General features: G+C 41.1%; 1 protein-coding gene across 1 annotated transcript; it reads left to right on the top strand.

Moving 5' to 3' along the window:
- sh2b2 (SH2B adaptor protein 2) lies at positions 1–26,731 on the top strand. Its single transcript, XM_015370302.1, has 9 exons — positions 1–210; positions 14,323–15,250; positions 18,896–18,997; positions 19,193–19,284; positions 19,655–19,755; positions 19,859–20,020; positions 21,261–21,463; positions 21,962–22,136; positions 24,723–26,731. Exons 2-9 carry the CDS (start codon positions 14,354–14,356, stop codon positions 25,055–25,057), a joined length of 2,067 nt encoding a protein of 688 aa, XP_015225788.1. The 5' UTR covers positions 1–210; positions 14,323–14,353; the 3' UTR covers positions 25,058–26,731.
- Positions 26,732–26,833: the final 102 nt, after the last annotated feature.

Below are 26,833 nucleotides of genomic sequence, written 5' to 3'. Positions count from 1 at the left end.
GCGACAGAGCCCGGTGTTAAGCGGCAGCTGCAGCCCACTGCACCGTTCAGAGATGGAGGCAGAGCCGACAGCCGCTCAGCTCCTATAAACCGGACAGGAGGACAGTAGCTGGGGGACACGGTGACCATGACTGATTCTACTGAGTGAACATTTCCACTAGAAAACACCGGGAGCGCCTCTGGGATCCAATGAAAGCAGCCCTGTGTTGAGGTGAGTCCTGCTGCTGCTGCTGCTGCTGCGTTTCGACCTCTTTTGTAGCCAATCTTCCTGACGCGTTTTCTCCTCAGGAGAAAAACGCACTGTAGTTCATGGATGATAATGATAATAATAATGATTAATATTAGAATAATTGCAGAATGGGGAAATGATCTGTTTGTTTGTTGCGGTTTGGAGCCGCTCCATCATAGTCAGCGTCCGCACAAACCTGCGCCAAGATTCGGGTCCGGATGGCACAGAGACAAGTGCGATAGGCTGGATCAGAGGGCGAGGGGAGGAAAAGAGTGCGCATCGGGATTAGCATGGCAGAATAAATAAAATAAAAAAATTATAAATGTAGGGTGGGGGGATCATTGTGAATAAAAAGAGGGGCTTCTCCTTTAATCCACTTAAGATGCTTAATTAAGGGGCCACAGTGTGGTCAATCGAGGGCCTGCTGGGGTGTTATGTGACGTAAAGGCCCGCTCAGGATGATCCAGAATCATTGTTCAGGCTCAGCCCATTCATCCGGACCTGGATCTGTCAGCCATTCAGCAGGAGGCTGCTGCTGACTCCCATTCATGAAGCCCAGTGCGCAGGCTGCACAACGATCCTCTGTCCGCTTTAAATAGGCCTGCAGCGGCCCTGTTTCAGGCCTGCTATTGACTTTCTCTCATGTGTCTGCAGACAGACAGTTCATATGAAGCCTAATCAGTCTGATTCTCAATATGAGTGAGGTCTGATCATTGAGAGGCGCTTAAATAGCCTGATAAGCTTATGCATCACTGGTACACTGACCACGCATGAGGATTGTTGCTCTCTAAAATACTCTGTATGGGTAAAATGTATTTGTATATCATGCATCATCCATGTTGTTAAAAGTAAAACTTCTCAGGCTTTACTTGAGGGTTTGTGCAAGAACACCTTTCTTTAACTTTTAGGTAAATCACCATTAACATCTGGTATTCTGTGATCCTGTCAACCGCCCAAATCAAGTGTATAATCTTTTAGAGTAATATTTTAAGAAGTGTGATTAATCTAAACCAAATGCACCTTATAATGAGGAAGTATTATTGTAGATGATACCTGCAGACCCTTCCTACCCACAGTGAGAAGCACATTATTAAAAACACAGCTTGACCCTAATGTTTTCCAATTTTTATCCAAAGTTTGGAGTTTAAATTACAACTCAACCAAAGTCAATTCCTTTTTCTTTTTTTTTTTTTTTTACCTTGGATGTCTAACGGTGCTGCTTTTGCAAATTCAATGCAAAGTTTTAATTGAAATCCTGTTTTTATCTGATTGGTGTGCTCCTAGTGTATAAACACTATACTGCATCTGATTCTGAATCAGTATAGATGTTACCATTATTACAAGTCAACCACAAAAACTGACGCCCTGCTGCTGTGGGGTATAAAAACATCTTTGCCTCCCAAGAGCTTCCATGGTGAGGTATAAGTGAGTCTAGAGTCAGTTTTTATCAGTTTACTCTCATCTAACTTCTTATTTAAAACCCTTACAGCAACTTACCTCCCAGAAACTGTACCCACTCTAGCTAGGATTTCTCGGGAGTCTCGGTTGTACGGTTGGAATCAGGAATCTCATCGGAAACTGATTTTCATGGTTGTTTTTCATCAGTCATTTGCTCTAACTGGTGCAGCTCAGAGCAGCATCATTGTAATTACTCTCCATGTCTGTGTCGCGTCAATCACAGCAGAGACCATGCTCAGCAAACTCCTCAAATGATCCCCGGTCTGATGGGCACCACCTGCATAAGGTGCATTGTTTAAATATTAGATGAGGGCGGGATGAGGGTCTGGAATGGATTGGACAAAGGTTTTAAGGTTTTATACTTTCTATGGACTTTGGTGGCTTTTCACTTATTTTCAATTAACATCCATCAATCCATTTGAACTGTATTGTTAGCAGGGATGCAAGTTATCAACTAATGATGTAATCTAAAGTTGATAAAGGATTAATTGATTGGCTTCCATTTTCTTAACAACACATTTTTTCTTGTATCAACAGGGTTCTTCCCTTATATTTAGGGCAAAGGTTTTAGAATATGTCCAAATTTAAAAATATATTCATTATATAAAAAAAAACAGTTGTGCGAGCTGTATAAAATAATAAAGGGGGAAAAAAAAACATCTTTTGGTTTTCTCACATATTATTAGAACTATATATATTAACATATAGGGGCGTCATCATAATAGTATAGTATGAGAACAACTTTTATTTATTATGAACCAATATAAACTTTTAATAGAAGGAGCGTGTTTCTATCAGCATGCTTATATTGGATATTTTAGATGCAGGCCAATATGTGATATAATATGTGAAACACGTCCAATCCCCCATGAACAGAGAGAGGGTATGTTGCTCTGACATGCTGTCAGATTTTACATGCCACTTGGTGTCAATAAAACGAATGGTCACTGTGATACTGTTACCATAGTTACTGATTCTGTAGTTCTCTGTTTTCAGGGAAATCTAGCAAACACTGGTGAGTGTGACACTTTGTCCTGTTAGCCCAAGCCCAAAGGGCTGCTAATAAAACTTGGCTCTAAAGGTGCATTAGTTCACATAACACTCCACAATAAACTGTGTTCATTGGTATCACGTCTTTATGGTCATTTTACAAATATTTTCTGTAATACCCTCCACTATTCTGTCCTCACATCCTCACTTCCATAGCATATTAGTGACTTTTGGATGAGAAGGTGTCACTGCTCGGCCTTACAGAGTGGGTTATTTAGGTGGTAACCTTGAGGACTCATTGAGTGTTTATATTTACAAACAGAACAGCATAAAATCCAATCTACATCTTTGTTGCTATTGAACAGTGTCAGATAATCTTGCATAGGAGTCTGTTAGAATTGAGTCACGTTTCTCTTCTTGCATGCCTCCAGCATGATTGTTTCTCTTGCAACTATCGTTGCAGCTCCGCTTAAAGAAGAACAGCAGCCTCTCCAGGATAGCAGCCACACTACAACCCTGGGCTAATCTTTTATCTTTCAGATGGAACAAATTTTGGGGAGAGTATGTATTTGCATCCTTACTTGTTACTGAACTGTAGCATTCAGTGACTTACACAATGTACACATGAATATTATACCGATTTTAAAGTCGTGACTAACAGCGTCAGCGGAAACTGGTTCACATAGCTACAAATGTTTTGCAAAAATATATTTAAAATAAAATATGCTCTACAAAGAATCTTGCCTTAACTTGATTCCACAGTGGCTCTGAAATGGTCCATAGCCCCTTAATATGTGTTAGGATTTAAGCCTGCGCTGCAAAGATCAGTTAGAACAGCTGTAAAGGCAGCAATAGACATTTTAATGCCAGTGGTGGTTACTGTATAGCATTAGATCTGGTTTACTTAATCTTCTGTTGAAAATAGTAGACGCACTCTATACGGGGCAGTGCTTTTATTTTCACTCTGTGCAAACAACTACTGGCTGCAATTGGCTGTAAATTGGCTGTAAACACTCATGTGTTTGCAATAACTTGCAGTCAGTCTTTTCCAGCGCTGTGGAGAAATTCTGACTCAATCATCTTTGCATAATTCAGCAACAGGAGATGGACAGAGGTGGACTTGCTGGATCACTGTCCCATTGCTAAACTCAAGTTTGAGGTCACCCACAGATGGCTGGATGATCTCCTTCAGGACTTTTTAGTGTTAGTGTTCCATTAAACACAGCAAGTCCTCGAGGTCCTGAAGCACCAAAACATCCCCAGACCATCAAACTACCACCACCGTATTTACTGTTGATATAATGTACTTTTCCTTTACTCCATATATTATGGGACACACACCTTCCCAAAAGTCCAGGTTGTATCTTGTCGGTCCTCTGACTATTTACTAGGGATGCACGATATAATCGGCCCCCTATCGGTATCGGCCTGTATTGGCCTTAAAACTGAATATCGGACATCGGCCACCCCACCGATATTTAAGCCGATATTTGATCAGCTTCTGAGTTTCTAAAGTCTAAAAAAAATAAAATAAAAATACTACTACTTCTTCCTCAAAAACTTCTTTTTTACAGACTTAAAAACTTCTAAAGACGAGGGAAAAAATATTGATACATTAAAATATCACAATATCTTCATATGCTGATATATTGCCATTTAAAAACACCATATCAATCTCTTTTACTAATGAAATATTGCTATATGTCATCATTATGCAACGAAATCCCCCGAAAATCCACAAAATGTTGCCATATTTTTATACTTTGATATATTGACACAGTATCGATCTATTTTACTAACAAAATCTCACAAGAATTTGGAAAATATCACGAGAGTTTTTAACAGAACGATGAAATTTCTCAAGATTTTGAAAGTAAAATAGATCAATACTGCGTTTTTAAAAATCTATTTGATATCAGCATATGAAAATATATTTGAGTATATTATTTTTCAAAGTGTCAGAAATGGATAACAAAACTGCTATTTTCAATGACTACTTATTTTTGTCCAGCTTTAACATCGGTATCGGTTATCGGCTAAATGAGTTTTAAAATATCGGCATATCGGATATCGGCCAAAATCCCAATATCGTGCATCCCTACTATTTACTGAATATTTACTTTTCGCCCAGCAGTGGTTTTCTTCTTGCCATGCTACCATTTTGTTCCCAGCATCGATCTTAAGGTGAACGTGAGCACTGATCTTAACTGAGGCAGTGAGGAGGACTGCAGTTCTTTGGATGATCTGTATGTTTTTTTCCCTCTTGGGTGAGTCGTCGCTGCTCTCTTTGGGTAATTTTTGTCAGTGGACCACTCTTGGGAATGTTATCTGCTTTTGATATTTTTTTCTGCATTTGTGGATATTGAGTCCCACCGTGGTAGGAGTTCCAAAGCTTTAGAAACTTTATAAACATTTCCAGACTGTCAGGTCGATCACAATTTTTCATTTTTCTCCTGAATGTCTTTAGATCTATGTATGATTTTTTGCTTTTGAGAATCTTTTGTTTTACTTCACTTTGGCCCCATTGATGGAATTTCTTGACTGAAAACATGTATTGCATTTTTTTCCCCCTTAATGGTAAAAGGATTTATTTAATATATTTGTGTTCACTTCTGTTATCTTTGACTAATAGTTTTATTTGTTTGATTTTCTGAAACAATCAAATGTGACAAACGTACAAAAAAAGGAAGTAGACACAACTGTATTTACAAGTGAAAGTAAAGTAAAATAACTTTGGTACAATGATTTTGGATAAGCTAAGATTATTGCACATTATTATAGGCTGTGTTAAAGAGGAAAGAACCTGATGCCCTGCTGCTGTTTTCTACATTATCTGGATTTATTTCAAGTAGCTGAAACATATAACTCTCACACAGGTTGTTTTTTTTTTCTCTGCTTATGCACGGCTCTGTGAGAGGCCTGTGGTCATCTGTGGAATTAGTTAAACCTGGTGGGTGAGAGACAGGAAATACGAGTCAGTGATGCAATGTGCATCTCCCACGCAGTCCGTCTTTTATCGCCGCCTGCCATATGGATGCCTGAGCTCACTCAAGGTTTATATTGTCAAAGCTTACCAGAGAGAGAGAGGGAGCTGGATAGGGACGCTCTGCCTGCGGAGGCTAATTAATGTGTTAAATATGTGTGTGATGAGGCCCTGCTCTCCACATTATTGGAAGAGGATGGAAATCCCCCCACCCACCCCCCAGGTGAACCGGAAAAGCACTTAGGCAATTTGGTGCCTGGTGAAATCTGCCTTTCCTCATCATGTCTGGAGTCTTATCGTTGGTTTTCCCTCACGTATTGTAAACACACATGGTCTGTGCAACGACACAGTAGCTGCATACAACTGGGTGTATCAGTGTCTGGATCAGGGCTGTATGCCATTCATAATGTCTGTCTGTGTGCCAGGAAAAGAAGAAAATAAACCTTTCTTTTCTCTCAGTGGATTTCTGTTCTCGTGGTTGAGCAGCTCTCCCAGACAACATTCAGACTCATTAAGGAGAGACCAAGGTTATCAGTGAGCAGGTTAAAGGTGGCTGACCAACTGCTCTGAAGTCAGCAGATCTAAAACTGAATGAGTATATCTCAGCTGACCTCTATTTCTGTTCTTTCTCCGGCTGCCACTTCTACCCCCAATCATGACCGCCCACCCATAGGATTGTTATCTTCTGTCTCTATCTCGTTTGCTTTTCTTTCCAGATCTGTCATGTCATCTTTTCTTGCCGCAAAGACCCCCCTCTGTTTCTCTGGAAATCAGCACTTTAAGAACCGTGCAAAAAATTTCACTCATTCACGTTCTGTCTGTGGGGTTGGGTGATATGGACTTAAAGTCTTATCAGGATATTTTGTTGTACCATCATGCTAATGATAAAAGTGATGATTAACAGAAAAAAAGAAAAAAAAAACTGTCTCTTCATTACTTCTTTTTAGTCTTTCTTAGGTAACTGTATGGTTGTGTGATATATATTTCACACCAGCTACATAAAGAAACATGGTTTATATCACTAAACATCCCTTGATAACTCCATTTAATAATATTATGAAAAAAAATGAAAGAAAATGAGTAAAAATAAAAACCACACCCATATTTTTTTATTCTATCATCATTAATTCTAATTTATTATTTAGATGATGAAAAAAAATCTTATTATGACTCGAAATTTATCACAATAACAATAAATAACAGGATAAAGGCCCACCCCTAATTGTCAGGTAGCAACCTCATATTTTAGACCAACACAAATGTACAGTTTTGTGATAAGGCAGAAAATAATGTTCATGCTTTTTTGTATTTTTTTTTTTATCTGAAAAGTGTGGTGTAAATGTGTAATCATTCAGGGTTGTTGTCCTGCTGGAGGAAGAACCTACACTGTGTTCTTCAGACCTTTGGAGCCTCTAACAGGTTTTCTTCCAGTATTTTCAGTCATTTTCTAGTCATTTCAGAACCATCTATCTTCCTAATGGGGGTGTGTGTTCATCATGGAGAACATTGCAAATTTTACCTCACACATGATTTATGATAAACTTAAAGGGTCCTAGTCACCTACTTTGACTTTATCGATATTTAAGTGGTTTCTAATAGTTCAGTTTAAACTGCCCTGTTGGCTTGTCATATTTTATTTCTGTGTTGTGCGCTTTGTTTTTGCATCATTCGTCAGTATACATATTTACCATAACAAGACCAGGTGACCTGAGGTCTGATTTTGTGCATGCGCCAAAAGAGTGAACAAGGACGTAATGGAGCCAAGCTACTTCCAGCAGAGGTATGAAAAGAAAGAAAAATCGAAGATCAAGTGTAGAAAAGCACAAAACACTGTCTTTTGCCAAGAGGGATAAAACATTAACAAATTAACTTTAGTGATCACTGAAGAAGGAGCTGAAGCTGCAGAAGCCAAACCCTCATGCATCATTGGTTTGGGAAGTGACCAGACACAAGTCAGCTAACCATGATGCAGTATTCTGCTTTAAGGTGGACATATAGCTGTTACAAAAACAAGAGGTGGTGAGTAGTGATGCTGAGATGAAACCTCATGAGGCATTAAACCGTTTGGCCAAATTGCTTTAACGATCCCCACAGTTCATGAAGCTTCATGTGAACATGTCACCCCCTACTGGTGGAGTGCATAACTACAGTTATTAATATAATCAATGATTTTTTCCATTTAAGTTAATTTGAAAGTGTTAATGATTGGTGTGTATAATAAAATATTTTGTAAGTTTATTTTGAGTGTAAAATGTCTTAGAAGAAAACAGTAATTTAAGGTAAATAATTTCAGCAGACAGTGAAAGTGTCATGATGGGTTTTAAGGATATAACCCACATGCAGAGAGACACTCAGAAGCCGAGGGTAAAAGTTTACAGGTGGTTGTGGTTTACAAAAACACAGACTGAGAGATATACAGCAGGGTGACACTGTTGGACCTCAGCGGACTGGTGAACCGGAAACTCTGAAGGGGAGATCACATTGATCAGTTCAGGGAATGCAGGAAAAAAGACTGAGGCTTGTAATTTGCAGAAGAGGCACTCACGTTTAGGGGGCTCTTGGTTATTCTTTGGATCCAGTTTGTGGGGTTTTATCCAGAGATGAAAGAACTAGTTGGAGGGCGAACAGGCAGACTAACGTTGGATCAAGAGGAGTAATGGAACAGACTGTCACCGGGTTTTCCAGAAGAGGACTTGAACAGATTATGTGGAGGTTTCCCCTTGCTCAGTGTGACTCAGTTTATCCTTCCAGGGGGGTAGAAGGTCCAGACGTATCCAGAGAATCAGGAAGGCTTTCTGTCTGAGAACAAAAGACAAAGGAAAGCTTAGACTCAGAGAGACAAGGCTAAGGTTAGACTCTGCGAATCTCGGTTTGGCTAGAGTACCCAATACTGGCAAACACTCTGGCATCGAGGTGGTGACAGCCCGCTGCTCAAGTACTCCTCTGGTAATGACCCAACAAACCACAGGTGTGCAGGAAGGCCCAACGAGGACAGGGCACCGCCTGGTGGTGGAGAGAGGAAAACACAAAAAAACAACCCACACAAACTGGAATCATAACAGAACGTTTTGGTGAAAATAGGGTAATGATGAGCAAAATGAAAGGTGTTAGTCATTAGTTTTTCCAGAGTTTTTGGTTTTAAACGGGTTGTAAGTTATGTGTTCTACCAATCTCTTAGCTAAACCATCCAATCTAATTTTGCAGTGTTTTTACCCAATCTATAGTTGTACTAGGGCAAACCAATACAAATTAGTCATATTAGCCAAAATACTTGTTAAGTATTATTGCAACTTTCAAAAGTCTAAGGTGGGCCTCAAACCAACAAGAGTGGAAGTCAATGTCTTACAGCTGACGCCACTAGCAATGGTAACTGCTTACCACAAAGCAATACTAGTTAACACTAATGTTACAACTATAACCAGTGGCTTGCTCAGATTTTGATCATCATGTTGTTTAATCTAACCAAAATTGTTTTAACCAACTAGACGTTTTTATTTCTACAATAAAATTTTGAAACCTTGGTATATCTTGGGAACATAAATATGGCCTTTGCTATCTATCCTCCAGGTCAGCTTTAAGCCCCGCCCAGCTAATGGTTATTTTGCCGTGCCTCTCCAAGCTTCACTGCTTTCTATACATCTTCAACAAGTCATCTCATATTGTTCAAGGATATTATTATCTCTTTTTAAATAAACGTTTGATCAGGTTTTCTTTAGCCTTGTCATCAGGGACATCAATTAATATTTTCCTCCTTGGAAGTAAAATTGGACACTCATTTTTAGAAAAGCGTTTCAGTAGTTGGATCTTTTGAGATTCTTTGTTAATATGCTACATGAAATTGCTGCTCCAGCCCATCTTCACAATATATGACCTTTACTGGACTTTTAGTTAATGGACTCTTAGGATGTAAGATGTTGATGTGCTGCACTGAGCATATGTGGCCATGTGTCGTGCTGTGGAGTGGGCTAATCTTAGAAAACATGGCTCGGCTGGAACTCCCTGGGGTGGGAGTGCAACAGCGCCAATCCGTCTCATCAGCCAGTCGCAGAGGGTGTTCTGCAGGCACAAGGCAGCATGTAGCATACAGGCAAATCCACAGCAGCATGCTCAACGTTTATCACCAAAAATTTGTTTTAGAGCTTTAGAAACACAAAACCTTGTCTCCCATGCATTATAGAGAACGTATTATATTCTCAAAATTTGTTTTTTAACCACAGAACTTGCAGTATTGTCATTACTTTCATTACTCACTGATTCCGACCTCCTCAGTTCACATAGTGAAATGCTGTATTGTACAATGTGTTTTGCAGGCTTCAGCTGATCGTTCTCCCTGCACAGCAATGTCTTTTTCCTCTTCTCCCCACTCAGTTTACTGTTATAGACACGACTCCCAGCCATCTGACAGAGATATCTGCTCCTCTCCCCCTGGGTGAAAAACCAGCAGGAGGAGGAGGATTGATGGTAGTGGTAGATGTTACAACAGATAAGCGGCTGATACAGGAAGACTGCAGCTGCTGAGGCCTGCAGGTTGGGCGTGTAGACCTTCAGCATCCTCATGACCTTCCTTTGAATTGTCTTGTTTTATTTTGTTTAGTTTCCGGTCAAATGGAGCTGAAAAACTCTGAAGGGTTGATGTGAGAACTACATGGGGCCTCTGCTGTCTTTTGTTCTGTAGTTTATCTGCTTTTCTTTATCTTCTCCTTGTCTCCCACACCTCCACAGACTCACTGATTAAGCAGCTGGTTTAAAACATGGCCCCTCTTCTTCACTGTTGGAAAAGCTATCTTACCGTCATTTTCAAACAAATTATTACTGCTTGGATCAAAAAGGACTAGAATGTGTTTATCCTTTCAATATGGGTTATTCTATCCATCACTACTCAAAGCCTCTGCAGTATCCTAAGTGTAATCTGTGTAATTTTGGACTTTTTCCTGCAGTTTTACGAACTTTCATAATGTTCTGCACTGAATTGGCTGCTGATTCTATTATTAGTGTACAAATTACCTAGTAATCCTAATCTAAAGTGAAGTTAATATTTAAACCAGCTTCTTGGACAGTTTGCTGCAGATGTAGGCAGGAGGAAGTAAAACCTCTGATGGAAAAGTTATCACAGGGATAAATCTTTATTTTTGTCTTGCCTACATACAGGCCACAAAATACTGAGCTGCTAATGCTAAGTGAAGTACATGCCTATACTTTAAGACTTGAGACATCTGTTTTCCAGAACCTTCGTTTCCAATGTGGGGTCCACTCCAAACCAGGTCCCAGTGCAGTAGTATTTTAACATACAACTCCTGCACCTTCTGTTACTGCTGGGGAAAAGCATCTTCCTTACCATGATGCTGTAATCGCCATGTTTTTATCTACAGGGTACTGGCATGCATTTTCTAGGACCTGGCCATCAGACAGGAGCACTTCCTGTTTGCTGTGTCCTCTGAAGGGATGTTGTGAGAGAGATGGCTTCTGAAGAGTCATTCTAAAAAGATCAGATTTATGGACTTCATCTCTGGGTGGAACTGGATTCTCTGTCATACTCAAAGCCTGTAGGACTGTTTTAAAACTCCATCCTGGTGAAAATGTTCTCCCCGTCTTTCTGCCGTGCTCCTTGTGCTTCTTGATGCTGTTTACTCACTAATGTTCTCTAACAAAACGTGAGAGAATATCGACATTTGTGTGAACTACTTAAATTCTGAAGGAACCTGGATATTATTTAGATACGACTTTAATTAATTCATGATTTTTCATTCTATCACTGTAAGTCTCAATAAACCTTTTGGGCTAGGTGATTGTTAATTGGAAAGGTGGAACATTCTGCAGGGCTCATGTCCCCCACGCGCTCCTCCATCCCTCGTGGTTCTCTTCCGCCTTCCTTTCTTTGTCATCATTTTAAATCCACATCCCAGTCCGCCTCTTCAGTAGTCTGCTGAGCCTCAGAAAACCATAATGCTGCCCACTTCCTCCAGATCCTCATGGCTTGAGTTACATGCTGACTCAATGACTGAGTGTGTGTGTGTGTGTGTGAAAAAGGGCAGTTCAATATCCTTGAAAAAGGAAGGGCACGAGTTTCAGAAGCACCTCGTTGTGTGTTGTGTTTTCTGCTGAATAGGTGGAAAGTTGGCCGGCTGCAGGTTTTTAAATAGCTGAATGGGTATTGACCTGCTCCCCAATATCAGCAGCACAGACACACCCCCATCCATACATTCATTCATTCAATAAAGCTGCATGTTTGGTTTGGCAGTTTGTCTCTTAAAGTATTGATGCTTGAAAGGATGAATGGAGGGAGGTTCTAATGAATGAGTTTATCAGTTCATGAATGAGAAGAAAAGCATCTTCCACTGTTTAGGCATTAAATCACAAATTAAAACCCCCTTTTTCCTCTGAGTGAGGCATATCGGGATGTGATTGTGTAACCCTGATGACTGATAATGTAAGTGCTTCTATTTCTGGACCTGGTGTCGTGATTCAGCTTCAGGGTACCAAATAAGAGGAAGCGTACGAGCATCTCATTCGTGTTTCTTTACCAGCCGGCTCGCCAGAGGAAGCTGTCTTTAAAATCATGTCAGAAAACCTAAATGTGATACAGCAAAACGATCTATCTCAGTGCAGTTCTGGGAGAAACAATGCAGACCTCTAGATACTCATTCCTTTTGTCCTCATTAGTCTCCTACAGTGTTTTTATTTTATTTTATTGAGATCATAAAATAGATAAAAAGGAGATAAACATACAATAGCATAGATAAGATATATATTACATCATTGCTCCCATTCATTAGGGTTTACAGTATGGCTATTTGTCATGCAGCAACTGATAGCCAATATGTTTTGGTGAAGGTGAGTCTAGAGATGTTCCGATCCAGGTTTTTGCACATCCGATCCGATACCAATATTGTTTTTTTTTTAAACTGGATCGGCAGTCTGGATCGGCATTTTTACATGCCTTGCCGATACTCATTTTTTTGCCAATATCGGCGTCCGATCCGATACGTGGATCGGATCGGGACAAGCCTAGGTGAGTCCACAGTTTACATGGTAGTAAGATATTATACCTGTTAGACCTTTATTTTTGCACACATATGCACACCCAGTGGGTTTTTTTGTATTTTATTCTATGTAAAACAAAGAAATAGAGCTTATCCAAAATCTGAATGTTCAAGTTTAAATTTCTCAGAAATTCACCCTAAAACCACAGGTAATGAATTATATATCAATATTTAAAATGTCACATGTTTTTAGAGCTTATATTTATAATAATTCTAATCATAATAAAGGTCATAATAATAGTACTTTTTTAAAGGCTTCATTAAAAGCACTTAAACTCAGCGTATAAAGAAAAACAAAAGGTTAAAAAAGCAAGAAGGAATCAAAGAACAGATGAAAAATAGGAACATTGTGGTTGATCAGAATAGAAATGCTCGCCTGAACAGTTTTTTAACTAACTTGTACAAAGATAACGGAGTTAAAGTAGTCCAGACGAGACTCTAACCCAAGATGCTCAGGTTGGAGGAACCTACATGGGTTAATCTAAGTACATACAGAGTCCAAACGGTTTGAACAGATAACCTAAATAAAAATTAGCTGAGAAAAAAAGATAACAACCACACTCGGAACCTAAGTGAGTGTGTTATTGATATTTAGGGTCAAACTGGGATACCCTGGGAGAATGGATTCAGTCCGGTAAAGGAGAAATTTTGTTTTTGTCTTTCTTTAAGTTTGAGAAAGTTAGAAGAAAATCTGACCTTACCCTAAGGTCACAATTCTACATCTGTAAATGTCCACTGTAGGAAAGAGAAGCCCTGTTAACTGGTATTCTTTTATTCCTTATCAGTTATCTCACTTATTTCCCTCACTTTAAAGTGAGTGTATTTTAGCACCAGGTCTCAGCATCTAGGACTTTGATTTTAGAGATCCTCAAAGCTTTCCTGTTTGCTGTTTGGTTCTTTGATCCGGTCTGTTGTTTTTATCAGATCTGCAAGTTGAGGAGAAAAAGAAAAGAGACTGACAGGTGTGCCTGGTAGACATAATTACATTAAATGCATTATCTGTAACCTATTTAAAACATCAACCAATACTGAAACTCCCAGAGAAGGATCATTAGTAGAAGTCCCTGGAAAGTCTGTAGCATAGATGCATTTGATCTAAGAGAGCAAACCTTTTGCAGCATTAATAATCTGCTCTCTCTGCTGCATGTTTTTGCTGTTCTTGTCTAATCACATAACATCTTAGGTTTAAGGGAAGAATAAAACCAAGATGCATTGGGTCGTTTGGCCCTGTGTGATGATGCTCTGTTAGTCACCGATGTGCAGATGCAGAGGGAAGACAGAGGATGGGATGTCTGATTGGACGCCGCCACTGACACCATGTCATTATGACTTTGTGTTAGATCCCAAGTGTAGCGAAGAGTTTTAGATGTGATGCAATGTGACAGAGCCGGAGCCCGAAAGGGGAAGAAGTTTATTAATGCAAACTAACATGTTTGGGAGCAGAGGAAGACACTGTGGATGGAATTTACTTTTGTCCTTAAAGATAGAGAATTAATAAAACAACAATGGACTGCTCCGATTGCACATCTTTCTATTTTCAAAACATTTATATGAATTAAAGCCTGCTGTTTTGTTTGTTTTCTGTTGTATCCAAAGTGACAGTCTTCTCCTCTTTCTTCTCAGCCTCTCCTCGGTGGGTTGGCATGGCTCAGTGATGAACGGAGCGGTTTTGCCCGGTAGCCCGGAGCTTTCCTCCTCATGCCCGCTGCCTGACTGGAGAGAGTTCTGTGAGCTCCACGCTCGAGCCTCAGCTGCTGACTTTGCCGACAAGTTCCAGCGTTTTCTGTCGGAGAACCCGTGCTACGACTCGCCAGGTGCCGATGCCAGCTTCTCACAGCATTTTGCCAACCACTTCCTTGAGTGCTTCTCTGTGGCGCTGACCCAGGCAAAAGAGAAGCAAGTGTCCTCTCCTGGGGACGAAGGCTGCAACGCGGCTCCGAAGTACACCATCGTTCCTTTCCTGGGAATCCAGGGTTGTCCACTGTCCTACGGTCACGACCTCTATCAAAGGCGTAAGGACACTGGGGCTTCAAGTGAGTCTCTGGACAGCATGGACAGTGGTGGGGGAGGGATAGATGGGGGAGGCAGTGAAAATACCTCCTCTCGAGGTCCACAGACTCATAAGATGTCAGTTTTAGGACAGTCTCGGAGCTCAGAGGACGTGTCTGTCAGCCACCCTAAGGCTCGCTTCAAGAAAGGCTTCTCATTGAGGAACATGAGTCTGTGTGTTGTGGATGGGGTGAAAGAGATGTGGCATAGACGGGCCTCCCCCGAACCCGACGGTCCTTCAGGAACCAGGAAGGCCAATGGAGGAGGGGAGGCAGGAGGGGGGGAGAAGTGGTCCCAGAAGCTGAGGCTCCCCCGGAGTTCCCAGAGCCACAAAGCCGAGCTGCTGGAGATCCAGAGGGAGGGGGCGCTGAGATACATGGTGGCCGACGACACAAACTGTATGGGTGCTGCACAGTGGCAGAAGTGCCGCTTGCTGCTCAGGAAGACAAAGCGTGAGGAAGGAGGGGAGAAGTTCCTGCTGGAGTTCTACGTTCCTCCGAAGGTATAGTAATACAAACAGAATGTGGACAAAAAACTAAAGTTGGAAAGAATGCAATATCTGTTGGGTAGTTTAGGGTTTAGATATAGCTTGACAGGAAGCAGAGGGTGGAGGGGTATATTTGTATATCCATGGGGTTGCTCCAAACAGATCAGTGGAAAAATTCTTTCAGCTTTACATGTATTCTACAAATGGTAGTTTATCCTTTATCATTTTCTGTTTACTTCTATCATACCGTAATCCCGAGAGTCGAAGCTGCAGCGACCATTCCTGTCACTCTTTCAACATGAACGGTATAGCAAAGGTTGATTAGCGCTGCATCCCCTTTCAGATTATAGTACCACTAATCCCCCTATTATGGATTAGTGTATCAACGTTAAAATCAGAGTCGATTCTATTTATACTCTGATTTAACAGCATAAAAGAGGTGTGGTTTCCAACAGTATACGACTCCTGCTGCTTCTTCCCTTTGTAATGTCCCACTACGTCACAATCATCTGCAATCTGTTATTGCCCTTTGCAGTTCATTGGGATTTCAGCTGTGTGCTTTTTCTCTGATGAGGTGGATCAAAAAGGTGATATTGGACACTTTATGAACTTTCCGTTCAGTGTGGGACAGTTTAAAAAACAAATGGACGGTCTGAAAGTGGCTTTATGAGGGGAAAATCTAAATCTGTTATAGCGTCAAAACCTTCTATAAGGTCTATATGATTTTGAAAATGGACGACATCACTGATGTGCAAAACTGACAGAAAGGTTCCTCTGTGTGAAATCCGATTTTACTCCTCAGGGAAGCAGGAAGTTGGGGGTGGCCACCATTAATCATCTAAAAAAAGTTTAGATCACAATTTAACAAAGACGCTTATATTAGTGAAAAGTTTAGCCTTGTCAGTGACTTTGGAGAGATACATAATCATTTAATATCTCGGATTTATTTTTCTAAAGTTCCCGGGATTGGGTTATACTGCTGTAATAACAAAGACTTTTGTTGTAAAGCTTTTTTAATGGGGTACCAATATTTGTGGCGGACACAATGTACAGTTTATATGTTTGCATACAGACCGTTTAAAACAGTAATGTTGTCAAATATATATGTTTTTTCCTATTAGAATATTCATGTTAAACTGGAAAAGAAAAACAAATCAATGGTGAAAGCAAGCTTGAGCTGCAGTCCTTCCTGAATGCCAGATTAAAATTCAGCGAAGTGAACCAGCCATGTGTAGGTCTAAACCACAAACTCCTGAGCATACATGCACCTTTCACATTTGCCTGCACATCGTTGCTGGTGACCCTAAGTAAGCCAAGAGGCTGTGCAGCTGAGTGTGTGTATATCTGCCACTGTCCTTTGATCATAGCAGGTGGGAATGTGGAAGAGGCTGCTTGGGCAAGAGGACGGGTGAGGACGGATGGGAGGTGGATGGGCTGGGGGGGTTGGGGCTGCAGAGATGTCCAGAAGCTGTGCAATAGGAAGGGTGCTTTATTGATTTTTAATATATGAGAGGATCTCATAGTTTCTTTATGCAAACATTGATTGCATTCTCAATTTAGGCAAGATAAACAAAAGTAGACAAGAAAAAGGAACCAATATAGTTCAGAGAGTGACCTCAGAAACTTCTAAGTCAGTGAGAACCACAAGAGGAACAGATAAAAAGGAACAGTTCAACTTCATGGTATCAGTCTGTTGACCTCTACAGATGAGGAGCCATACATAAACACACATGTCAACAAACTAAGCTCTTTTATCAACCACGCATCATGAAATCTAATAGATAAAGAAGCCGTCTGATCAGAGCGATGTGTGCAGGCATATCAATAGGAAGTTAGATGGAAGGAAAAAGTATTAGAAAATTGTCCACCAGCAACAGGGATAAATGCAGCTTTGAGTGGACAGAAACAGACTCCCTTTTAAAGAAAAAAACAAAAACAAATCTTGGTTACCTCTTATAATCAAAGTTTGGTCTGAAAGTCATTTGTATGTCCTTTAAAAGTTTGTAAAATTAAGAGATGATGTATATCTGTGACTCATAAAAACAAACCTTTGTTAAAACATATTTAAAGCTTTTCATTTTAATTTCATTACCATTGATGATCCTGTTGCAGTTTTAATAGATTTATGTATTTCCTTATGAATAGATTACAAGCCAGAAAAGTGCTTATGAGTTTAACAAGGACCCAAGTTTATCTTGCTTCCTCCAACAGAGAGGAGGATGCCGAAACAAAAATCTTTCACTGCTGCAAAGAGTGCCATCATCGGGCTGCCAAGTCTCCTAAAAAAATTAAATAAACATTTTAGGTGCATTACGTGTCGGGAAACATGTTTTCTGTCCCAACATCAAAGATGTAAAAGTGTGAAATTATACTGCCACTATAACTGTAAACAGGAAACCTTGTCTAGAGTATCCATTTTTATTCAGCAAACTCTGCAGGTGGGTGTTCAGTAAAACACTTCAGGCCCCCATTTTGTACGGTGGAGGATGTGTAATCCTGTGGGCTTCCCCTTTCTTCCAAATGCTGTGGGAACCTTGTTGCTGTTCATAGTATCACATTCTAACTAGTGACACATCCTAAATTTATGCTGCTATGTCATGTTTCTGTCCCGTCTCAAAGCTTTGATTACAGGAACATGAGAGCTCACTCTAGAGACGTTTGGCTTTCCATTACCTTAGTCTAATGACACTATTATTGAGAATGGCCAAACAGTAGAGATGAGCAGGAAGCCGCTGAATGGTTAAATACAGGAAGTGTCTTTTTACACACGATCCAAAAAAAAAGGGGTATAGTGGGCGTGGATGGCAGCCAGCTGCATGAGCAGATTGAGAAGAGGACAGCATTACTCCAGACAGATCAGCTGCAGATAAGCCTCTGCCAGACGATCACTCAGCCTTCCTCTTGCTCTGCCCCCCCCCTACACACACAGATACACAAATGAGCACAAACTACACACAGTTTGCTGCCCCAAACATGTTCATTGAGTCTGATTGAAGATTACCATGTGGATCTGTCTCTCTGCAGAGGGTCTGCTGGGACCAGCTCTCTCTCATGTAAACTTGCTCTGTTGAATGTGTTATTTGTCAGCCCGCAGGAGTAATTGCTGAGATAAAGCGGGGAAATAGGAAACTGAGGCAAAACAGACTAACTTGGCTTACTGTAGTTTTTCTTCCTTATTCCTACTGTGGGTTAAATTTTGTTTTCCTATAATATATCTGCGGCTTTATCTATTATAGCCACACTTTTAGTTTCAGTTGTCTTGCTTTAAAGAGAAATAGTTGTTTTTAACAGTTAAAGGGAAATTATGAGTCCGAAACTGTTTCTTTATATGTGGCTGTCAGTGATCCTGTCTTTTCTTTAATGTTAAGCAATAATTTCCAGGATTTCTGCTTTTTACTCAGTTTCAGTTAACTTACTGTCTGATTTCAAAGGAATGTTTATGTGTTTCCATCCATCCATCCATCCATCCATCCATCCATCCATCCATCCATCCATCCATCCATCCATCCATCCATCCATCCATCCATCTCAAAACTTATTTTCATTTCTTTCAGAAAAAAAAAATATAGATAACAATTCATATGTATATATATTTTAAACATGTTTTTACATTTATATAATACAGGAGTATTAACGAGTCAGTTTGTCTGTCTGATCCAGTGTTCGAAGCCTAAAGTGAGCATCCCTCTCTCAGCTATCGTGGAGGTGAGGACCACCATGCCACTGGAGATGCCCGACAAGGACAACACTTTTGTTCTCAAGGTATGCTCTGTGAAAACCCTAACCTCAACCTTAAGCATTTTAAGCGACACCAAATGTGTCAATTAAAATGCTTAAACATAAAAAAACCCCAAAAACCTCAGCACAATACAGATGACTTTATGTTTGAGAACAGGCCGGGCAGTGTATAGTGAACAGAGCACAGTGTGTGACTTGTGTGTTTGGCTCCATTCACAGGTAGAAAATGGGGGAGAATACATCCTGGAAACCATCGACTCTCTGCAGAAAAACTCCTGGGTGGCTGATATCCAGGACTGCATAGACCCCGGGTAAAAAGCGGCAGATAAATATTTGTTGTTGACTGAAGAAGGAGGGAGGAAGGAAGAGAGAGGGGGAAAGGAGGGTGGATGAGAGGAGAACGGAGGGGGAAGCACAGATAGTCATTAATCATGTAATTAGTGGATTTTTTTTGACAGGCTGTTTGAGCAATAACATCAGCAGTTATGTGCCGCTCAGTTTTTGGGGGATTTGTGGACATTTGTCGGCGCACGTCGTCATATAAACAGATAAAAGACTTTTTTGTGTGTTTGTGTTTGCAGGAAGTGGTTGTGCGTAGAACCATGTTAGGATATAGTTCATGTTTGTTTGCTCATGTGTATACGCTCTTGCGGTTGCTCTGACCTGCCTCCTTGTGTATAGAGACAGCGGCGATGACATCGAGCTGGCGTCATGTCCTCACGGTCAGGCCTCCAAAGAAAGCTCAATGGTGGCCTCCTGCAGCTGTGAGCTGCTCTCCGAGGGTGAGCCCAGACTTCTCTCCTCTCTGCACATTGTGCAGTGTTTACATGCTTTGATCCTGAAAACAGTTTTCAGATTATTGAAAAAGCAACCAACCTTTTTAAGGTGTGTATCGCACTCCGGAGAGGTCCTGTTCCACGACAGCAGATCATTACAGCGCTCCCTCTGTGCGATGCAGGGAGCCTCCTTTCACCCAGCACCCGTCTCACATGCCTTTAGAGCGCTTCCTTCAGTCCCCAGAGGCTCAGAGCTCTACCTCTTCTGCAGGTAACACCTTCTTTTTTTAATGGCTTGAATAATCTGATAAGAGCTTGCAGAACTATCCACACTTCCTAAACATTTTTACATTTTGTGACAATGCAACCACAATAATTTATGTATTTTTTTGGTATTTTATTTGATAGACAACTCAAAGAAGTGTATTATTATGTATCAGAAGAAAAAAAATGATCAGTAGCTTTTAAAATCTTTTTCAATCAATACAATAAGTGAAGTGTAGCATGCAGTTTCTGTCAAACCCCCTATGTCAATGCCGTGCTGCTTTTTTATTTCATTTGGAAGGACATCTGCAAGTCTTATGAATTTTGGCGTATCAACATATAAAATAAAATATTAAATAACTCATGCTCAGCCAGGATGAACGGAGAACATCGGTTAGCAAGACTTTTAAGGTCTTTTCAAAGCTTCTTGACTTTAAAATTCCCTTTAGACTTTGACTAGGCCACTCTAACTCATTATTAAGCCTCCATCTAATATATTCCAATGTAGAGTTTTGAATTTATTGCCAGCTTCAGTGTCGCTTTATTCAAATATTACTTACATACATACATCTAATGCACAAAACTCACAGTTTAGGCTATACGTCAAATTTTGGTCTCTTCTGTTCAGATCTTTTGCATGTTTTCTCTGTCTTCTACATGATGTAAGTTAAAAGCTGTTGATGTAGAATACTTACTTCTTTCACATAGGGCCTTCTTCCTGAAACTCTTCCATTTAGGTTATATTTGCAGAGTGCAAAGCTTAACCCTCTGAGCTGTGGATCTTTGCAGCAGTATTGCCATGAGCATCTTGGTTGCTTCTCCTTGACCAGCCTTGATCTTAGGTGTCTTATTAAGATTGCAGCTTTGCCTTACTCTTTCCATTTTCAGCCAATAGTCTGAATATAGCTCTGTGAGAGGAAAGCCTTGGATGATGGTTTACGACCTCATCATGATTTAAACTTCTCTCCAGCATTCTCATGACATTAATGTTCTTTAACAAACCTACTGAGCTGGATTTCTTAGACGGAATTACATAAATAGCTATTCTCTTTACTATTGAGGGTTTAACCTTAATAGCAAACGTTCCTTTTCCTTCTATATAACTGATATCTGTTGATCTAATATGCAAAATACATAGAAAATACATTCAGCTATGTGGCTGTAATGTGCGAGAAAGCTCAAATTCAGGAATACTTTTTAAAGAAACTGTGCAGAAAATCCAACCAGGACTCTTTGACCCTGTTCAGGTTGTGGTGAAGCAACAAAAGAGCCAGAGGCTGATGCCAGCTTGGCAGGTTATCCGTGGTTTCACGGTACTCTGTCCCGTGTGCGAGCGGCTCAGCTGGTGCTGGCGGGCGGGGCAAGGAGCCACGGACTCTTCGTGATTCGGCAGAGTGAGACGCGGCCGGGCGAGTACGTTCTGACCTTCAACTTCCAGGGCAAAGCCAAGGTAGGACCTGATGATGAGAGGAAGGCAGCTCTATGGTGTGGTGTGTAGGATTACATTGTCACTGCTTTAACAATCAAACACAAGGGATATTGGTGTTGATCATCTAGAATAGTAGATCTGGCCTGATTCTCTTAATACCTGATGCAGCAGCCTTTGCAGCTGACAGCCTAATTGTAGTTTTCCTAGAAAAGTCTCCGTAACGCCAAAGCTGTTTGCTCTATCATGTAACACGATCCCCGACCATCACATCCTGCCAGCCGGCTGTGTTTAGGAAGTGTCAGCTGCCATCGCTTCCTCCGGTGTCAGTCTCAGCATGCTGTCACTCTGCTCCAAGACAGGACGCTTCTTAGTTAACGCCCTGCCCTCTTGTCTCGGTTTCTTAATATTAGCATGGCCATTTTCTCTTTTATTGAACTTTCTTCCTCTACTGATTTAAAATCTTCTCTTTACAACATTGAGGTTAATTTTTTCCCTTCTTTCACTCTCTCCTCTCTGCAGCATTTACGCTTGTCTGTTAATGAGAACGGGCAGTGCCACGTCCACCACTTGTGGTTCCACACCGTAACAGATATGCTGAGACACTTCCACGCCCACCCGATTCCCCTGGAGTCCGGAGGTTCAGCTGACATCACATTACGCTCATATGTGCAGGTTCAGAGAAGCTCCACTGCAGGTATTTGAACACGCAGTATCAAACAGTCCATATATAACACATAGGGGGCCTTGCAGAGGTAATACTGTAAAGTTATAGCTACAAATTGGAGGAAATAATGCTTTGAACATATAACTACACCATAATTCAATGTGCCGATTTAATTTAAGTATAAAGCTATTCTGTGAAGGGCACAGAGGTTTGTTAGAGAACATAAATGAATAAAAGATGAGGGATTAAAGCTGACAGATTCAATTGGCTTATGGGCCAAGATGCATGCCATGGCTGCAACCACCAAAACAAGGTGGTAGACACCAGTAGTAATGGATGCTGTGAAGCTGAAGGAGGAGTCCTATTGAGTCCGGATTGTGGGTTATGAGGCAGCAAGCAGGTAATGTGAAGCTGAGCTTGCCGCTCCCAGGGAGAGGCAAAACCTTGGGCCTGGGAGGAGTTAGGAGATGCCATGGAGAAGGGCTGTGGCTGCAAATGTCTGCCCTAATCACTATATAGTGGTTGCGCCATTTTAAATGAGTGTCCAAACATCTATTGGATGAAAAAGTGGTGGACTCGAAATTTCTCACAATACACCTTGAAAAGTAATGATCATCCATGGTCACTAGTTTAAAAATATATCCCAGAATGCTTTGTGCAGAGAGCTCTCCTCGCAAAGCATTATGGGATTTGCTGTCACAGTGGCCAGCTGTCGCCATAGACTGTCGCTACCCGACAACAGCGACTAATAACAAGGATGGCGCATGCACCGCGTGGTGGAGGCGGAGTTATGTGACCTACGGGGAGCAAAAAAGTAGTGCAAACTGTCAGTTAACTGAGTTTACTATATAGTCCCCGCTCTATGTAGTGATTGAGGGATTTAGAGGTTAGAGCGGACGTACGGACACAGCCCATGAGACTGTTTCAAAGTGATTCTGGCTTTGAAACCTCCAGAGGAGGGGGAAGCAGTGCTTCACTAACTCTGTTTACACATGGTGTGGGGAGATGTTGACCTTGACTGAGGACATTGTCGTAAGATGGAAAGGAATAATTTGAGGATTTCCTCAATGTGGATGACCTGCCTTAACTGGTAGAAGCAGACTTGGGCCATTTCTCATTATGTGTACTTGTGTATTCTCATGCTCTCGTGAAACAGCAACAGCCTCAGCTCTAGTACTGTTTCAATTCATAAGAACACAAGACCGAGAACAGACAAAGTCCTCAGATGTTGTCCCCCCCCCCTTAACCGAGTATGCATCAGAGCAGAATTGTCCTCTCTTGAGATCGACAGCTGTCCCAGCATGCACCATGCAGCTGCACCTTCTTTAGAGTGAAGGTGTAAATTATGAGATGCAAAACAAAAAAAACCTGTACAACCCTGAAATAGAATAAAGAGTATTCATGCATTAGAAGGGCTTAGTCAAAGTCAAGTCCTGACTCCAATGAAAATCTTTGAAAATAATTGATAATTGATCCTTATGGACAAATGAATAAAAACGTCCAGCTCTGCATGTGAAAAGCAGGTAGAGACATATCCTGAAATACTTCCAGCTGTACCCAAAAATGGAAGGAGTTACAAGGCTCTTTTTGTGAAAGAAAGACCATGTACCTTTTACTTTTAGTTCAATGCACAGCCTTTTTATACCTTTTCTATATATGAAGTCCTAATAAAATACATTTAAGTTTGTTTTTCTGACCCTACCAAATACAATAAATCTAGCCTGGCTAGTCAGACTGACATAAACGAGGCGTAAGTCAGTCTGCTAAGGCTCATTGCACCAATCACAGCGCAACAGTGCTTTACTGTAGCCAGGATGATGCCCTTTATAATGTGCTGTTTACGAGCTGTTTATATTGTTAAAGGTTTTCTTTAAAAAAAAATTATCTGGTTAGTTCTAAACTGTTTCTGTTGACTCTGTTAGTCAAGCCTTTGAAATCGACTTCAACTGCTCCTTTCCAGGCAGTAAGTCAGTAAGCTGGCCAGGCTAAACTAAATCAGGTTGTGCACACTTTAATGACTGTATTTGTTTTCATTTACAGGAGCGGGCTAAACCTTAATATGAAAATCAAAATAAGAATTAGGTCGACTAAACCTTCCTTAGCAATTTAGAAGGAGTTTGCAGGTTGGTTTTGATGGAAAGCTGGCTTTTGGCCTCACTGAAATGAAAAACCTCCTCTCAGCCGACCACTGCTCCAGCCCTCCTTGGATAAATGGTCTCCTGTGCAGCAGAGTTGGGGAAGCGATTATGCAGCTGAAGGTTTGCATGCTGGCTGAGACTCTGACTCCACCCCGGTGGTCACAAAGGGTCCCTCTGTTTTTCTGAATGCAGGAGCTCCACACACTCAAACACCCACTCAGATGCAAATAAAACGGCTTTATTGATGTGCTGGTCAGGCGTGTCTTTGGCCTCAGTGTTGTTGGTGTTTTTGCCCACCAACAGAAAGGATAATACAGCAGGCCCACACTGCTTGTGTTTACATGCCGCTCCATGAAGGAGCCATTTACTCATAGCTTTTCAGCAAGAACAACAAACACTTATCATCAGCATAGATTTTTTTGTATTTGATGTATCTTTCCACTTTAAAAAATGTTTATTTTTTTTCCTTCTACTATAGATTCCACCATGCCTATGGTTTTGACTCCTCCTAGGGATGCATCCTGCAGGACGGATCCACCTCAGACGATTCTTCACCCTCCTGGAACTGCTGCTTCTGCAGGGCCGTCATCTGATGGCCCCATATCCTCGAGCACCTCCTCCTCACCCACTGCCATCCCGTCCCTCTCCAGAAGTGACCCTGGTACAGGACTTGGTGTGGGAGCGGGGCTGCAGAGCCGTAGTAATAGCTCAGAACGCCTTCTGGAGGCCTCGAGCGGAGCGTCCGAGGATTACCACGACGCTGACGGGACCCGCAGAGCCCGTGCTGTGGAGAACCAGTACTCTTTCTACTAAACAACCCAAAACATGGGGTCTGCTTGTTTATATTCTGAAAATATAAGGTGTCACGGACCGCTCTGCACATTTCCAAATGGTCCAAATCACTCCTCATTTCCTCTGTTTGTTTTTAACTCCGTATCTCGGAACTGGAAAGCAGATGAGGCCAAGCAGTGTGTCCATGCTTGATTCAAACCAGATATCAAGGGTATGGGCAGCAGGTATTAAACAACATGTTATGATGCACAAAAAAACTTAAAAGTGTGGATGATTGCAGCCAGAGACAGTAAGGGCAACTTACATAAATAGAGTCATATGACTTCGATTCACCTCCTTTGACCATTTCCTGCTGAGCCTTACCCACAGTTCTCCAGGAGCAGAGCCTGTCAGAGTCCTCTGCCAGAGGACTGAGAGTCTGAAATGACCTCGCAGAAACCCCACCCCCTCCGCTCCTTAGAGCATCCTGTTAATGTTTGTAAAGCTGCTTTGAATCTGTCCCGGATATCCTCGCTGTCCCTGAGGGTTTTCTGTTCAGAGTGCTGCCTCGGGTCGCTACGCTAACAGTGGTTCAGTTATCACATGTGTTCATGTTAGCTGAGAGGTATATATCCTAAACATGAACAGCCTGAGGGGGCTTGTTTTCTGACAGTTTGCTTAGACGTTAACGGACCAAAGCAGACAACAACGAGGAATTAACACCCCAAATTGTCCAAAACTAAACTGTAGGGAATAAATCTGCTCTCAGTTTCTGGTTAGAATCTAGAATGCCTTGGAGGAAGTGTTCATAACCCCTGAACCTTTCCACATTTTGTCACATATCAACCCCAAAATGCATTGCATACTATTGGATAATATGTGTTAAACCAGCACATAATTGTTTAATGGAAGGAAAATAACATATCTTGAAGGGGATCTGAAAACTGTTACTTTCATTTGTATTTTTCTCCATTGACCCAGAAAAACCTAAAACAGTCCAATCAGGGTACGCCTGTGTGTAATGTATTCGTAGTATAAATCCAGCTGTTCTGAGATGCCTCACATTTTTTTGGGAAGAAAATCTTGGATAAGCAGAATCATTTAGAAGAAATAATGCAGCAGACAGGTCAGACAAAAATTAGGAGACATTTAAAGCAGGATCTGGTTAGAAAGAAAGATTGAAAACTTGAAGATCTCAAAAAGCTCAAGTCTGTCCATCATCAGAAACATGGAAGAGCATCTTCCACCCCTCCTGAACTAAAATGAGATACAGGGAGAGGCTAGTGTGGACTATGGAAAATCACTATGGAAATCCAGAGTTTAAGTTGGAGAATCTGTTCTCAGGATGAGTGGTGTACTCCCCACAACCTTCCCTGAAGAGTGGAAAAAAATAAAATCTCTTTTGAAAGAAAGAAATTTTCAGTTTTCAACTAGTTAGTTGAAGAAAAAGTAAACACATGGAAGGAGGGTCCCTGGTTAGATGAGAACAAAATCAAACTTGTTGGCAAACATTTGAAACTTAAGACTGCACATCCAACCATCCCTGAGAGGAAACACAGTGGTAGCAGCATCATGCTGTTGGACTGTTTATCTTCAGTTAGGGCAGGGAGGGTATTCAAAGAGTATGGGAAGTACCGGGTAATAAGACACAGGTTACAAAAGACTTTAGACTGGGGCAGAGGTTCCCCTTTTGACTGAACAAAGACCATAAAAAATAAGCCAGAGTTACAGTTAAAGACAATCCTCTACTTCCAATCTGAGGGAACCTCAGAGTGATTTAGCAAAGAATGGGCAAAAAAATAATAAATAAATCACTTA

Source organism: Cyprinodon variegatus, unplaced genomic scaffold (genome assembly GCF_000732505.1).
Source record: "Cyprinodon variegatus isolate N-32 unplaced genomic scaffold, C_variegatus-1.0 Scaffold44, whole genome shotgun sequence".
NCBI lineage: Eukaryota > Metazoa > Chordata > Actinopteri > Cyprinodontiformes > Cyprinodontidae > Cyprinodon > Cyprinodon variegatus.
The sequence above is the reverse complement of the archived record's forward strand: the minus strand, read 5'-3'. Positions and strand labels throughout refer to the sequence as shown.

Excerpts from the sequence above, each read along its gene's own strand:
- sh2b2 (XM_015370302.1), top strand. The coding sequence starts at position 14,354 with ATGAACGGAGCGGTTTTGCCCGGTAGCCCGGAGCTTTCCTCCTCATGC. Across the intron at positions 19,285-19,654 it reads CAGGACTGCATAGACCCCGG|AGACAGCGGCGATGACATCG; the intron begins GTAAAAAGCGGC and ends CCTTGTGTATAG. Across the intron at positions 19,756-19,858 it reads CTGTGAGCTGCTCTCCGAGG|GTGTGTATCGCACTCCGGAG; the intron begins GTGAGCCCAGAC and ends AACCTTTTTAAG.